General features: G+C 38.4%; 1 protein-coding gene and 1 long non-coding RNA gene across 4 annotated transcripts in view; one reads left to right on the top strand and one right to left on the bottom strand.

Moving 5' to 3' along the window:
- Positions 1-499, top strand: part of LOC134875743 (uncharacterized) — a 5,853-nt gene extending 5,354 nt beyond the window's left edge. For both annotated transcript variants that reach the window (XR_010167275.1, XR_010167274.1), the window contains one exon: positions 171-499. This is a non-coding gene — a long non-coding RNA (uncharacterized LOC134875743). The remainder of the gene's footprint in view (positions 1-170) is intronic.
- Positions 1-15,856, bottom strand: part of LOC134875741 (adenylate cyclase type 2-like) — a 17,500-nt gene extending 1,644 nt beyond the window's left edge. The window contains exons 1-25 of one of the 2 annotated variants that reach the window (XM_063900356.1): positions 15,623-15,856; positions 12,671-13,846; positions 10,977-11,174; positions 10,706-10,867; positions 9,821-9,970; positions 7,792-7,946; positions 7,273-7,384; positions 7,039-7,166; positions 6,525-6,683; positions 6,288-6,444; positions 5,710-5,886; positions 5,540-5,565; positions 5,398-5,451; positions 5,085-5,148; positions 4,688-4,785; positions 4,513-4,597; positions 3,813-3,950; positions 3,646-3,723; positions 2,552-2,727; positions 1,804-1,888; positions 1,561-1,719; positions 923-1,069; positions 737-844; positions 529-643; positions 156-280 (exon numbers count right to left, since the gene is read on the bottom strand). In XM_063900356.1, the coding sequence (XP_063756426.1) occupies positions 156-280; positions 529-643; positions 737-844; positions 923-1,069; positions 1,561-1,719; positions 1,804-1,888; positions 2,552-2,727; positions 3,646-3,723; positions 3,813-3,950; positions 4,513-4,597; positions 4,688-4,785; positions 5,085-5,148; positions 5,398-5,451; positions 5,540-5,565; positions 5,710-5,886; positions 6,288-6,444; positions 6,525-6,683; positions 7,039-7,166; positions 7,273-7,384; positions 7,792-7,946; positions 9,821-9,970; positions 10,706-10,867; positions 10,977-11,174; positions 12,671-13,486 (3,672 nt within the window). In that variant the 5' untranslated portion in view covers positions 13,487-13,846; positions 15,623-15,856. Of the gene's footprint in view, positions 1-155; positions 281-528; positions 644-736; positions 845-922; positions 1,070-1,560; positions 1,720-1,803; positions 1,889-2,551; positions 2,728-3,645; positions 3,724-3,812; positions 3,951-4,512; positions 4,598-4,687; positions 4,786-5,084; positions 5,149-5,397; positions 5,452-5,539; positions 5,566-5,709; positions 5,887-6,287; positions 6,445-6,524; positions 6,684-7,038; positions 7,167-7,272; positions 7,385-7,791; positions 7,947-9,820; positions 9,971-10,705; positions 10,868-10,976; positions 11,175-12,670; positions 13,847-13,943; positions 14,281-15,622 lie in introns of those variants that run through there. The other variant, XM_063900357.1, reaches the window with a different exon arrangement.

Below are 15,856 nucleotides of genomic sequence, written 5' to 3'. Positions count from 1 at the left end.
CATGTAGCTTTTCACTTTTGGAGATTCACATTAACGCTTCAACCATTATAAAAGTGGTGGTCTCAAAAAATCGAATGGAAAAACCTCGTTTGTTTTTGTCGACTGAGCTTACAATGCTACCTTTCTGGTTTGTTTACAAAAATGTAACCTCTGACCTGTATCTTGTCCAGAACTCCTGTGCTGTCCATCCTGCTGGCCACGTTCACCGAGTTCCCCCAGATGTCGTACTGAGGTTTATGAGCTCCGATCACTCCAGCGATCACTGGACCGTGGTTTATCCCTGCAACCACAAACAAATGAAGGGATAATTAAATGTTCAGAAACAATGTTCATTTTCTTTCTTTTATCGCAGTTTTTGACCTTTATTTGTACAGTTTAGGTAAAGTAAAGCTCCATTAACTGAAAACTAATAGCCAATAGCTGATCATTGATTCAATAATGGAGAAGAAAACCTGGCGTGATGCTTTAGCTCAGTATGGATTCAATCAAGTGTATGAAATGTGATGTGTGTGTGAGTTTTGATCTCACCGATCCTTAGTTTGAAGCTGTTGAAAGAGTGTGTGTTGATGACCTCCAGTTTGTTCATCAGAGCGATGGCAAACTCCACCATGGTGCGCACATGGCTGTAGGACATCTCCACTTTCTGTAGGGGGAGCCAGAGACCGTGTTACTAGAGGGTTCGTTGTCTAAGCGTTTGATTTTAAAACATAGGATAAAAGTTATTAGGATGTCAAACCTTTTCCTCCTCCCTCTGCGGAGCGTGTCTCAGCCCAGCAGCAGCCATGTACGTACTGCCGATGGTCTTTATCTTCTCCACTGAGCAGAATTTGGGCTTAGAGAGAAGCTGAAAACAGAAGAGTGCAGTTAAGGACACGGACCTAATGTGACACTGAGGTGTTTAATCACATGTTCTTCCTCATACATCATCAAAGTCCGATATGATCTCGTTGAGGAAGCGCAGACATTCCAGCCCGTCCTGGTTGGCGCTGCTCTCGCTGTAGAACTCTTTAAACTGAGGCACCGAGGCGAACATCACACACACACAGTCGTAGGACTGACTGTACAGGTCCTGAAACACAGTATGAATCCCAAAGCAAGAAAATAAATTAAAATAAGAGAAATATCATATTCTCTTAACGCGCATGCAAGCACGGCTGATTCAGTCCTGAAGGTTCATTTCAGTCAGATAAAATGTATTTTGTCTCTCAATTTAAATAAAATACGACACTCTGCATACAACAGAAAAATCTAAATAAAAGTACTGTATTTATCCTGGGAGAAAACGATTTAAAAATAAAAATATATATATTTATATCAACATAAAAAAGTAAGAATGTGAAATAAAATAAAATATTTTTAAAAAAAGTTAAATATTTGATAAAAGATTAAATAAATTAAATAGAAAAACACTATAAATATTAACATAAGACGCTGTGTTAGAATATATTTAGGGCTGTATTTGCTTTATTAAGATATTAATGCTGAATTGCACTCGGAGAGATGTGTGAAAGCTGGCATATCTAACCAGAGAATAACTGGCAGAAGATGGGTAATAAATACCTGGTTGCGGATATTTTTGCCGATGAAGTAGGAGGCGACGTGGAGCGGCAGCACGTTCTGAAGGAGCAGCTTGTTGACGTTCTCCATCGTCTCCATCTCCTCCCTCTCCATCTTGAAGCAGTGGTCCAGCAGGAAGTCTACCCGGCAACCCATCTCGTCCTGACAGAGTAGAGACGTGAACGATGAGATTGGGAGATAGATTGATTTCTTTATTAAATGAAATGACAAAGACACACAGCGTACCTGTCTGGCCAGGCGGAGGCACACTAAGTAAAAGATGACCAGCCAAACCCCGGACATGATCTGAGGGTCCTTCAAGACTCCCGGCCTGTGGAAAAAGACATTGTTTAGAGCCAAACTCAAACATAATCTCATATACTATCTGGTAATCGTCACCCTTTTCTTCTTCCGTTCCATACTACAGTGTCTTGTGTCTCAGTTTCCTGTGAAGGCCTGTCGCTACAGAAAGCTCTTGAATAAATGATGGTGATCTGAAACTCCAGCTGAGGATTCACAATCTGGACTGTGAGTGGCAGACAAAAGGCGGGGAATCTAACACCAGCAAGACGGACAGAGCCAAGACTATAGATCTGTGGGTGAATGTGGACGAGTGGAAAGGGAACCGAGAGGAAATTGAACAGCTAGCAGTCTAAAGCACTTTCATAATCCTGTCTGCACACACACATGCATCTTATTCATGTAACAAAATCAATAATTGTATTTGTTGAGTTTTGTCTTGTGTTTGTTAGTGTCCATGCTTTTATTTTGAAATATTCAGTAGATTATTATTATTTTAAGTGCTATATTTAAATCTTACACACTGACTTTTATGGCCTTACATGCAGCTAAGAGGTTGAGTGTGTTGACTTTAACATGGACGTCATGTTACGAGCTTGCAGCGTACTCTGTGTTTTATTCTGAAATACAGTTTTTACGTAAAATCCGAGCTCCTCTGCTGCAGCTTTGTTTCTTATTCTGCTACGTGACTCACTTGGTGTCGTTGTAGAGCATGTCGATGAGGCACTGTGACCTCGGGGCGTAGACGTCGAGGAAGAGCGCCAGGTAAACCACCACCGCCAGCGTGAGCAGCAGCGCCTTCACAGAAAAGCACGTCCGGACGAACACGATCACTCCCAGCATGGCCAGCAAGCAGCAGTACAGGTAATACTGCATGTTTCAGGACAGGGGGAAGAATTCGGGTTATGACAAGCGAGGCGTGACATTCGGTGACTGTACCGAAGCTCTGCTTAAAGAACCTTACTCTCAGTATTATTACTGGCTGCTTTTTACACAACTGTAACACAATCTGTAATAACTGTGGATATATACTTCACTTTTACAGCTGCTGCTTTATATACTTTATACATGCTACACCTATTATGTAAATACTGTTACTGGTACTTTTCTGTCCACCTGGATGTGTATTTTCTAGAATTGTAATTTGCGTAACTTCTATTTTTATCTTTGATATTTTATAAATGCCTCTTAATTCATATTTAGCTATTTTTGGCTCCTCATTTTTCCACTTCCACACGTTCTGATTCTAACTCTGGTTATAAACAGCCTTATTTGAGGAACTTTAGGATACAGCTCTCCTTTTATAGGCGGAAAAAGAATGAAGGCCTAAGTTACCAAACCATTCTGTGTTTTTGTTAGTATGTTTTTATATGTCTTGTGTGGGTAAAAGAGGAATTACCAGAACAGTTGGGAACAATTTTTTAGAAATGATTTGATGGATGAGACTGAGTCATTTGAGTAACATCTAAGTCAGAATACATTTTGGCTTTTCTTTAATTAATTTAAGCTAAATGTATGGCAGTTTATTAGAGGGCTGAATATGGATAAGAGTATTTACATAGCTAACAGTAGCATGACAGTTCAGTTATTCTATAGTTATCATCAGTCATTTGTGTCTTTTATATTTAATAAAAATAGGAAAATTGTGGATAAAAAGTAAAGTGTAGGCCTGTTTTATCCCTAATAGTTCAGACAAATAACACCGCTTCACAAGTTTTTCGTAGGAATTATATGAGTTTGAATATAGATGAAACTTTGCCATCCGTAATGTAATCTGGAGTTACTCACAGGCAGAGAGTAGAGTTGGAGACCCTCCATCTCCGTCCTGTTGGTGATGGATGTGCAGCCGTCTCCCGGGATGAAGATCTGAGGGACAGAACAACAAATGTATTTATGAATGACAGGAAAAGAAAAACAGTTGTGACTGAACATCGGGAGGCAGAAGAGGAACTCACTAAGTTGAGGAAGGCCATCAGCAGCGTGATGAGCAAACAGAGGATGACCACGAAGAGTCGCAGCGCTGCCCGGCTGGAGACGCTGCGGGACAGACCGGATATCCACTGAACACCCAGCGGCATCTTCGAACGCCACTTCTGCAAACAAATCACAATCCAACAATTAGGACAAACAGGCTGCTTTAAAATGTTAAACAAGCACAAGTTAGTATGTCTTTTCACCCAGGGTTCCTACAGATAAGACATGTTAGATTTAATACTTTTAAAGGCCAATTTATTAAAAACGTTGCACAAAACTTTGCCTGATACCGGATTCAGTCGTGCCACACAATCTTAAATAGACATCCCTTATTGAATTTGTCTCTAAACTAAATATAATGTAAGTGTTGTTGGTCCTGATACATGAATTACAGAAAAGATTTGACCAATTATTTAGTATTTTTTAAGACATGAATTAGGTTAGGCATTTTACTACCAATTAAGGCCTTTTTAGGAATAATTTTAGAATGTTTAGAATAATGATTTCAACCCCTTTAGACTTTTAAGGATCTATGGGAACCCCGTCACTTTTCATTGAGATGCACTTGCTTTCATTTGCTGCTGTTGATCGAGACAGTGATCACCTGTTGATTTGAAACTAAAAACAGAACCATTTCTGCTCGGTTTTATTACAAACAAACCAGAGCCACGGTCACTTTACCTCCAGGTACCCGGTGAAAGCGATGGACAGAATCAGCACCAACACAGGGAACGTCACGCCGTACGATACTGCCATCTCAAAGTTGCTAAAAACACAAATAATTAACATTGTAGAAACAATTAAGAGACTCCCGTTTAACTCAGAACTTAGTAAGTGAATATAGAGTGCCCCTCACTTCTTAGAGACGAGTATCTGGACGGCGAAGACGGTAACGAAGATGGCGGCCGTGCAGCTGATGGAGTGGTGTAAACCTTTGACCTCTGAGACGCGGAACTGGAACACAAACGGATAAATATTAGACACACACACACACACACACACACACACACACACACACACACACACACACACACACACACACACACACACACACACACACACACACACACACACACACACACACACACACACACACACACACACACACACACACACACACACACACACACACACACACACACACACACACACACACACACACACACACACACACACACACACACACACATCCTGCTCTTTCATGCACACATACTGTTTACTTATGCTTAAGTTACACCAGAGAACAAAGCTACCTTTTTCTCCAGGCTCAGGTCGTTGAAGAGCAGGGTGAAACAGTTGAGCTTCTTTAATCTCCTCCTAAAATAAGATAACGGTTTAGGATCGAAGTACAGACTGTAGCAATTATCACTGAACAGTAGACCATAAAAAATACAGTGAATTAATAGAATTATTTAACCATTTGTATTCCCAATTTTTAAGTCACTCTTATTAGTATTTAAGACATGTTTGAGAAACGATGTACTATAAAAGTCTTGTCTCTTTTCTTACGGGATATTTTTGATGATTTTCTACCAACGTAACACATTTGACAGGATGCAAACTTACCCTGCATTATCTATCGTGTCCAGTGATCCCCTCATACCGTTATCCACCAGCAAGCTGTCAAAAAAAAACAACAACACCAGGTTAGAAAGAGCTGGTTCTCTGTTTTGCATTAATGCTTTGCTGTTTTTCCGGGGAAACTTACGTGTTGCTCTGGTAAGGTTGTCTTTCCTGGAGGAAACACAGACCACACTCAGTCAGAATAACATTATACAGATGTGTGTCTAATGTCCAACTCTGTGTATCCTTACTTTCATGCACAGATTAATAAGTGGAGGAAACAACAACGAGGAGTAGAGCCGCACAGATACGTACTGAAGAGTAATGTGATTGGTTCAGGGTGTTATTGGGGGTGGTGATTGGCCGCTGAGAGGGGCTGGCATCAGGGTTGCTGAGGTCTGCGAAGGGGTGGATGGTCCTCCAGGACTGCATGTACTGAGACATCCGGATGGACGCCCGCTGCCTCGTCTCTCCCGATGTGAGATGGTTCCCCTGAAATGAACATTTAGATTGATTTAGTTCACTGTCATTTGAGTGGAGGTTACCATGAGGGTTTTTAGAGATCATTAACACGTTTACAGGGTTTAGGATCACCAAAGATGTCTGTAGAATAGATCCCAAAATGATAGATCTGCACGTACTTAAAGAGAGTGTCCCTCCTTTTTAAATTAAGTCCATGTCAGGAAGTTGTTTCCTTATTTAGCCAACCAGAAACACCTTCATTTGTCAATTCTGTAATCACTTTTTACTGTTAATTCAAACATCTTTAGCTGAAAATGTGCAACTGTAAACTACATACCTGATAACTAGCATCAAACCTTGCCCTTGAGGTGCATTAAATGTGTAGATCTGCAGAAATAGACTAAAAATGTTTTGCAATCTTCATGATTTACCCGTGTATATGTCCTGGAAAAGCTTTGTGCCTTGGGGTCGATCACTAGGTAGGTTTTCCTCCCTTTAAGCAGGGGATCCCGATTCCCCCCGTCTCCCTCCTCCACTTCATACGCTCCATCCAAGTGCTGCAGCGTCTCCTCTGTGATGTGGACTCGCCTATTTATGACAAAACAAAACCCATCACATCCTCCATCATCACCACACTTTCTCAATCGTTTATTTAAAGATGTGCTCACCCAGGAAGACCTCCAGACTCCATGTGATTGGCTAACGTCACGTCATGTGACCACACGTCGTACTGCCACTTCTGCAGGCCGATCACACCACAGAGCACGTTGCCTGTGTGGACGCCGACCCGCATACTGATGTCCACCCCGGTCGCCTCTCGCAGGAGACTACAGGAAGACACAGGTATAAGTAAGTGAGAGTGATTCTTGATGATGTTATGTAGTAGTAAGGCTATTTTGTGGCAATATCAAGTTATTTTACGACAGAAAGAACAGGAAACACTGAAAGGAAAAGACAAATATGTTCATGCTCAACCTTTCACTAACCATCAGTTACTTTAATAAACAATAAAGACAACATTTCGGTCAAAATGCTGCATTAAGAAGCGCTTTCTTCTTCTTCAGAATAATAATAATAACAAAGCTTTTCTTCCCTATGATAGTTACACCAGGGATTGTCCAACCAATGAGCCCTTTCTTCTTTACACACAGTTCATTTTTATGATAGATTCAGATCACTGACCTGATGCCGGAGCACATGTCCAGCCCCATCTTAACGCAGTTCTTGGCGTGGGTTGGGATGGGATCAGGGAGACCGGACACACAGTAGTAGCAGTCACCCAGGATCTTAATGCGGAGACACCCATTCTTCTGCAGATGGAAAGAGAACAGAGAGTCAGAAGCAGTCTCAGGTAACTCAAAACTGTCCTTTCTGAAGAATTTGGGGTTTTTTTCATTGGATTCTTCGTGTTTTTACCTTCGCAATTTCATCAAATCTACCAAAGAGTTTGTTGAGAACAGCCACCAGCTCCTCAGGTGAGCAGGAACTCGCCAGCTTTGTGAAGCCCACTATGTCTGCGTACAGGATGCTAAACAAAGACACACATGTGAGCCAAGTATGATAGAAGGGGTCAGTGACTCTCCGAATAAACACAGAAAATATACAACTTTTTTATGTGATTTATCTGGAGCAGAATTCTGGTTTAGAGATATTACACCACGGATGAAGCGTCTTTCTTTTGGATATACAGTATATAATGTATCTCTGTCAAGTAGGACTTTTAGATAGTATTTAAACACAGCTTCATCCCAAGACTCTACTTAAATATTGATAAACAGCTTCAGACTATATTTATTAAGAGTAGTTTGAGTATTTACGTAACACAAGCATCTTAAGTAAATAATATTAAAGGTCAAAATGAGGGACATGTTTCTTGAATATTATTGTGCAGGCGTATTTAACTTCACTTTAATAATGTACGGGTGAGATCATCACCTGACGTCTCTGTGCTTCCGTACGTAGAGGCTGTAGAAGTTGTGAGGGTTGGTTTCATTATTCTTTTCCTTCTCGGGCTTGAACAGCTTCTTTATCACCTCCGTCTTCAGCTCCATGGCGATGTACCGTGGCAACACTGACAGGAGGAGCTTCTCCTGTTGCGGAGGACACGGACAGATGTGAAAATGTGATGAGTTTTGAGACGTAAAGGTCATGCGTCATTGGATTTCTGTCTTACAATCTGTCCTAAAGGCTGTATAAGAAACAGGCAATAGCCTCTTTGAAGCGCTGCGGTGTTTACTCAGTGGACCGTGGGTTTCATCTATCTGTTTACCTGCCGTGAGTAGTGTCCATACAGGTTTGCCTATTCTATTGCTGCCGGGCTTCGGACAAGTGAATCATTAATCTATTGACATAATAGCCACAAAGCATACAGCGACTTAACCCAGGCTGTCGAGGTAGAGGGCCCTTTAATAAAGAAGCGATTGCACGTAACGATTTTAAACCCAGAAGGACGTACACACACATAAGGTACGCACATGGCTTTTGTTTTTCCTTTAGAGAAAGTATGGTTCTGTTAATAACTTATTTGACCCTTTAGTCGCTTTACTGTTTACTTGTATTTGATTTGTTTTTATCATTACCCCGATTTTTATTTGACTATCACTTTGATATAACTGTTGTATTATTTCTATATTTGTATTACTTAATTAACAAATTAATGATTACAATAATAATCCCTTTTTTAAATGTTTTATTCATATTTATTAGCATTATTACCATTTCTCCAGGTCTTCAGATATTTGTCTATTATTATTAATATTGTTATTTCCAGCATATTATTTCAGTTCATTCTAATAAATAATAATAATAAGTATAATAATAATAATAATAATTAGTATAATAATAATAATAATTAGAATAATTACAAAATAGTTGGACATTTTTAAAAGTTTAACTTTAGAAAAAGTCAGAAATTAGAAAAAAAAGAGCTTTTTTTAAACAATAATAATAATAATAATAATAACAATAATAATGAGTATAATAATAATAACAATAATTAGAATAATAATAATGAGTATAATAATAATTAGAATAATAATAATTAGAATAATAATAATAATAATAATGAGTATAATAATAATAACAATAATTAGAATAATAATAATGAGTATAATAATAATAATAACAATTAGAATAATAATAATAATAATAACAATAATAATAATAATAATTAGAATAATAATAATAATAATAATAACAATAATAATAATAATAATTAGAATAATAATAATAATAATAATGAGTATAATAATAATAATAACAATAATTAGTATAATAATAATAATAATAATAATAATAATAATAATAACAATAATAATAATAATAATAATAATTAGAATAATAATAATAATAATAATGATAATAATAATAATAATAATAATAATAATAACAATAATAATAATAATAATTAGAATAATAATAATAATAATAATAATAATGATAATAATAATAATAATAACAATAATAATAATAATAATAATTAGAATAATAATAATAATAACAATAATTAGTATAATAATAATAATAATAATTAGAATAATAATAATGAGTATAATAATAATTAGAATAATAATAATTAGAATAATAATTAGAATAATAATAATAATAATAATAATAATAATAATTAGAATAATTACAAAATAGTTGGACATTTTTAAAAGTCTAACTTTAGAAAAAGTCAGAAATTAGAAAAAAAAGTCAGATTTGTTTTAAAACAATAATAATAATAATAATAATAATAATAATAATAATAATAATAATAAAAATAATAAATATCCTTTTAAAATGTTTTTAATGTGATTTCTATAATGCAGAAGTACCCATTTGATCTTGAGAGGTCATAAAACATTACATACCTTGCAGTGAAAATGGGATTTGTGGCCATCAGGCTAAGCTGAGGGGTTTTAGATCTCATTTAAATAAAAACTATACTTTATGAATTTGTAGACGGGGTTTTTTCATCTACCTGCTGATATTTCCTGATTTCCTTCCGGGTGCGTATGATGCTGAACTCCTCTCTCTTCTGATTGGATTTCCTGAGATCCCGCTCGGTCATCCACAGATGGAAAATCCCAACGCAGTTCACACACACAAACAGAAAAGCATTCGCCACCAGCTGCGAGAAAAGAGAGGGAGAGTATTTACACTTTATTAATCATCCCAGAGAGTTGGAAAAAGAGACATTAGTGCTTTACATTTGTGTGCATAATTAAAGGGATTTATTTCTAACTGTAATGGTTTCGAAGTGTACGTCAACCAGAAGGGAGTGATGCAGATCATTTGCATTCTTCCAGGAAACTGTAAAACCTGCTGCCCATAAACCATATCTCGATAGAGGGAGACCTGTTCTCGTTTGCGTGATTTGAATTTGGATGCTACTTTCTGGCACATGCAAAAGATGTTCATCTCTTTACATGAATATTTGTTAATATTTGTCTACATTTACATTTGAACTTTAATCTTTCCACCGACACTCACAATGCATCAGTATTGACAACCTTAGCCTTGATTATAAGTTATTTTTAAATGGAAAAGGAGACGTAACTTGTTTTAAATACCCATAAAAGATATATAAAATCTAAATATATTGTGTTAGTTATTAAGCTAATTATCCATTTGCTCCATTTCAGAGTAAAATGTCCATTAAAAGAACGAAATTAAAGATATTTATAATGTATAAACACAGGAAGTTAAAGTAAAATGTCCAATTAAAGATATTAAATGTGCCTTTTTTAAATTGTTATGCCATGTTAAGGTACACCACACAGGCCTGGCTTCATGTTTTGATAACAGAAATGAAAGTGAATAAGCAAATTCATTAAAACATGAAACCAATCTCTGAAATCTTTACCTGCACAGCCAGGTCCGGTGTCTCTGGGCTCTTGACGGGGACGTAGACGCTGATGATGATGATGTGCGAGACGCTCGTCCCGATCCCAACCATGAGGGCCCAGGCCATGGAGAGAGGCAGCACCGTGTACACACTCAGAGAGAGGAAGAGGAAAAACGCCACCTGAGAGGAAGAAGACCGATGTTTCTGAACAGTTAAACAATAAAGGTGATAAAGTATTTTTCCTTTCTACTGATGTACTTATTCATTGCTACACCGTTTTCTTTCTCACCTGTTCCCACGTAGTGACGGGTCCTCCAGTGAAGATGAAGACTATGGCGACGACGTACAGCGTCCCCCAGACGAAGAGGGCCAGAGCCCCCCCGCAGCGCCTCACCGTGGCCAGCCAGGGCAGGCAGACGAGCAGGAAGAAGCTCAGACAGAGAACCACACACAGCACTGACAGCGCACCAGCGTGAACATGGATGTTCTGTGGAGAAATGAGCGAAACATTTGAAACACGTTATCATTCACGCTCTTTGAGGACACTTCACCGTCATAGATGTTGTAGTGAGCAGCGTTAAAGGGGTCCTATTATACTTTTCGGTGTGTTCCCTTTCCTGTAGTGTTTATTTAGTGCATGTCAATGGTCTGCAAAGGTGAAAATCCATCCTTTGTTAACTTCCGTAACACAGTGACATCTCTATGTACTGGAACACTCGCTCTTCTATTGGCTAGAGCTCCAACAGATTGTACATGACAGGCTAAGGGGCGGGACATCGCTAAGCGGCTGACCAATCACAACAGGGCTAACCAGAGGCGCTGGAAGTATGAGTAAAACAGAGAGCTTTTTGATCATTAAAGCATGGAAACAAGTCCCAGTAGAGACACAAAATAAAAATATGAAACCTGGAAATTTGCAGAATATGGCCGGTTTATAGCAGATACAAACAGAAAAAAAAGGAGCACTTGTATAGATATATCAAAATACCTTCCCATTTCGGGTGTACTACAGTATATCCAAAAAGCTGCTCTAACTAAAACTGAAATGCCTTTAATCATCAGACATGAAAGCCCGGCTGAGCTTTAAACAGCTGGTGCAATGCCTTTTAATTTAATCCTGCCTCGAGGTTTTTCTTTTTTCCTCTAGGGAATTAACATTGTTGATATTGACGTCAACAAACTTTGACAAAGCCTTTTAAAGCAACGTACAATTAACAAATTCAAGTTCAGCTAAGGTCCACTGATTTAAAAAACAAAATGGCTTAAAAATTAATCTTCTAAGTACAGTGAATAATTCCAGAAAACAATGTCAGTATTATGAGGCCAAAAAAAGCACACTAAAAGTAAGTAGTTTGTGTTCATTGCAGGTTGACACAGATCTCACTGCGTCCTTATAATTGAAGCTTAAGAAGGTTGTGGTGTTTTGGGAGAACAGGTTTATTAATCGGTTTCCTTGAAATTGGCTTGTTTGCTTATGTGGACACTCTCTAAACTACTTTTAATGTCCTCCTATACTTTTTCTTTGCTGTTTTATCTGAGTGTCAATCTTAACTGTCCCTAACAACTCTGAACTGTTACCTACGATTGAAAAAAACAACAAATTGAAAACCCTTTATGGTCCGATTTGTTTGGGACATATTAACACATTTAAAGACCTCATTATGAATGAATGCTTAGGGACTTTAAAATAACTTCAAGAGGAAATAGACTAGATTTTTTTTGCTTTAATCCTCCATCAAAAGTAAGGTTATGACTATAATTATAAGCTCCATCTGATTTTGTCTAGAGAAGTACAGATTTCTGGAGCTTTTTATATAACCAAAAAGTATCAACAGACAAGATTTTGGCCCCATCTGAGTTTAGATTGGTCCCCAAACACACACACACACACACACACACACACACACACACACACACACACACACACACACACACACACACACACACACACACACACACACACACACTTTCTCAATGCCTTACCCTTCTCGTGCTGGGGATCAAGATGATGAGGACCACACAGAAAACCAAAGACAGCAACAGTCCGATCAGCATGGCGGGGGTCTCCTCCACACACTGCAGAAAGGCCTTGTGAAACGCCTGGTAGCAGCAACACACCCCCTCCTTCACACTCTGCCTGGACCGGGTGCTTTTCTTGTCTTCTTTTCCGTCCTCGCCTTCGTTTTCGTCGTCCCACCTGACATCGATGCTGTCCCGGGGGAGTTTGGACGCGACATCTGTGGGTGAACTGCCACTCAGAGAGTCCGTTTTAGAATCGCCCCTCTCATCATCCGGACTATTTCTGCTGTTTTCTAAACCGTGAGCTGAGAAATGTACAGGGGAGATTTCATTTGTCTTTTCAAATCCATCGAGCTCTGATATCTCTTCGCCAAAGCTGGATTTTGGGCCGTTTTCTAGGGCTTGTAGCCTATCAGAGTTGACCAGGTTAGCGTGATCTGTTGTTGGCACACTTGTTCCCTTCTTCAAAGACTCCAGAGGGTCAGGGGCCTGCACTGTTTTAGCCACACCGACCTCCACGGAAACAGGAGGATTGCTTTTATTAAATGTGCCGTCATTTCCTTTCAAAGTGTCACTGCTTAATCCGTCTTTTGTTTTACTGAAGTCGTCCAGCTCCATGATATTACCCCCGTGGTTTTTCCCCTCTCCATCACTAGACTTCACCACAATGTCCGGCACTAAGGCCCCCTGTGGTGCTTCTTCTCCGCTGCTCCCCTTCTCCGGAAAACCTCGTGACTCGTCTGGCATCGTGACCTGTGTGACTGTGAGGGATCTCCTCATCTAGCGCCTTGTCACTTTACTTTTTCCCGCTGTCTGTCTCTGTCTACATGATAAAAACACTCAAGGAGAGTGACTTCCTTTGTTTCTCACCTGTCAGGTGGTGTTTACGTCTGTGCCGAAAGAAGAACGTCCACCTTTGACTGCATGTCAGATTAAATTCATTAAAACAAAACGAAAATATGGCTATTTTGTCCAGTGAGAGACCAGCTCTTCATGTCTTAAAATGACAGACTTAAAAAACAGACTATGATTATTTTGAGGTTAGACGGATGATTCAAGGTCCCAAAAATTGCTGGTAAGGAATCTTACACCAAAGCATAATCTCCTTTAATGATCACTGATGCATACGGGATGAAATTCCTGCCAAAACAAAAAAGATAAACAATAAGAAAGGTTAAAACACAACGACAAACACATTCAGTCAGAGATTTCCTTTTTCAGCTGAATGATTTTGTACCTGTTTCCCCAGCAAAGTCCAATAATGAGAGCAGGGAAGTCATTGTTGTAATGCCATTACAATGAGAGACTTCTTCTAGTAATTTCCCCATTACGCAAAACAAACTTGTTATACTAGCTGCAAGCTCTTCCCCTGCGACAAACACACACGCACACACACTTACAGGAGTGTAAAGGAATGAAGAGACAGCGACGCACCCAGTGCACGTAACTTCCACCTACATTCAGTCATGTGCACGGCTGCTTCTTCTTCCCCATCGTGTGACTGCACAGACTACCTTTGGCAGCTCCAATGTCATCATCAAATTTAGGATTTCAAATGTTTAATCTGCCTCCTCTGCTACAGGTACATCTGATTTAATAGCAAAAGGAGGGATTAAACAGTATCTGATTCATCCGGTTACCTTAGTTCACCTGCACCAAAATGACAACGATCTACTATTTTATACAAGAGGAGGTATTGTGTGTCTATCTGACACACTTGTGGCACTGTGTGGTAATGACAGTACAGTTATTGTGGTACGCTGGTGTCCTATTTCCCTGCTCTGCTTGTTTGTAAAGACCTTTGCAAACAAGAATAAAGAAAGGGGAGTTTTCCAAAACTTTCACAGATGTTTTTGGCTTTAAAGTCAAATCAGGGATATCATATTTTTTTATTATTTGAATTGAATTTGACTTAAATAGACATGATAATTCAGTATCTTCCAAGTCAAGATCAAGTTAGACACAGTTAATTTGACTTTAAGTCACTTTTAGATGACCAACCATAGCAAATAAAGACAATTATTGCACATTATTATAATTTCTGGTTGTATTTTACCCTATAACCCCAATTTAATCGATGAACTAATCCATAAATGGAGTTGTTTTATATAAATGCATATCGTAAGTCCGTAAATTGCTTGTTTGCCAATTTGAAACCCCCAACAAATATTTACATTATCATATCAGACAGCAAAAATAGAAACATGTGTAGTTAAATAAATCCAGGGTAAATAAAGTCTTCATTATTTGGGTCCAAGTGGACCAGGAGAATCTGTCCAACCACACCATTCACAAATTCAAAGCTGCATATTGAACGTTTTATTGTTGAATTTCCAAAGGAGTATTACGGCCAAAGGCGTTATCACAAATCAGGTTAAAGTGACTAACAGAGTTAACAAAGCTATCCGTAAACTGTATCAGCCTTATCTGTGGTTTGCCAGATTTGGCAGCAGGTGTAATCATGTATCATGTAATAATCTGTTAGTTTGGGTTTAACATAAAGGCATGAAGTCCTTTTTCACCATAAGAAAACCTATTTAATGATCACAAAGGAATCCAAACTAACGATTACATTGATTTCCTAGTCTGAAAAGATAACTTTTTATTACTGGAAGAGAATTTCCTGGCATTTGTTTAAAATACTAAGCCAATATTCAGAGAAAGAAAGTAAAAGGACTTACAGGATATTTTGTGTACAGAACATTGGCAGAAATGGGCTTCAATACATAATGGTGGCTAGTTTACAGGGCATACTATTAGGAACAGTTAACAATTTCCATTAATAGCTCACTTAGTAGGCTATTATCGATTCAGTAACTTATTTCACGTTAATAAAGGTTGGTTGGGACAGAAAATAAACACTGGGTTTGAACAGTAACATGACAGTTGAAGCAGAGTCATTTTAAATATTCTTACCTCATCGTTTATTAATGTTCCCGTCGCTGTTTCCCTTTAACTTCACGCGATAAAGTTAATTTCCCTTTGTGTTTGTAATCGCCCAGCCTCCCTAATTGTTGTCAAGAGCTCTTAAATACACTTTAGGAGTTTACATCCCGGTAAAAAGGACGAAATTATCCCGTATTTGCGTCCAAAAATAAACAGACTTTAGAAAGTCACCGTCTCGCTCTGGGCACGAGCGAGTGTGTGTGA

This window comes from Eleginops maclovinus, chromosome 14, assembly GCF_036324505.1.
Source record: "Eleginops maclovinus isolate JMC-PN-2008 ecotype Puerto Natales chromosome 14, JC_Emac_rtc_rv5, whole genome shotgun sequence".
NCBI lineage: Eukaryota > Metazoa > Chordata > Actinopteri > Perciformes > Eleginopidae > Eleginops > Eleginops maclovinus.
The sequence above is the reverse complement of the archived record's forward strand: the minus strand, read 5'-3'. Positions and strand labels throughout refer to the sequence as shown.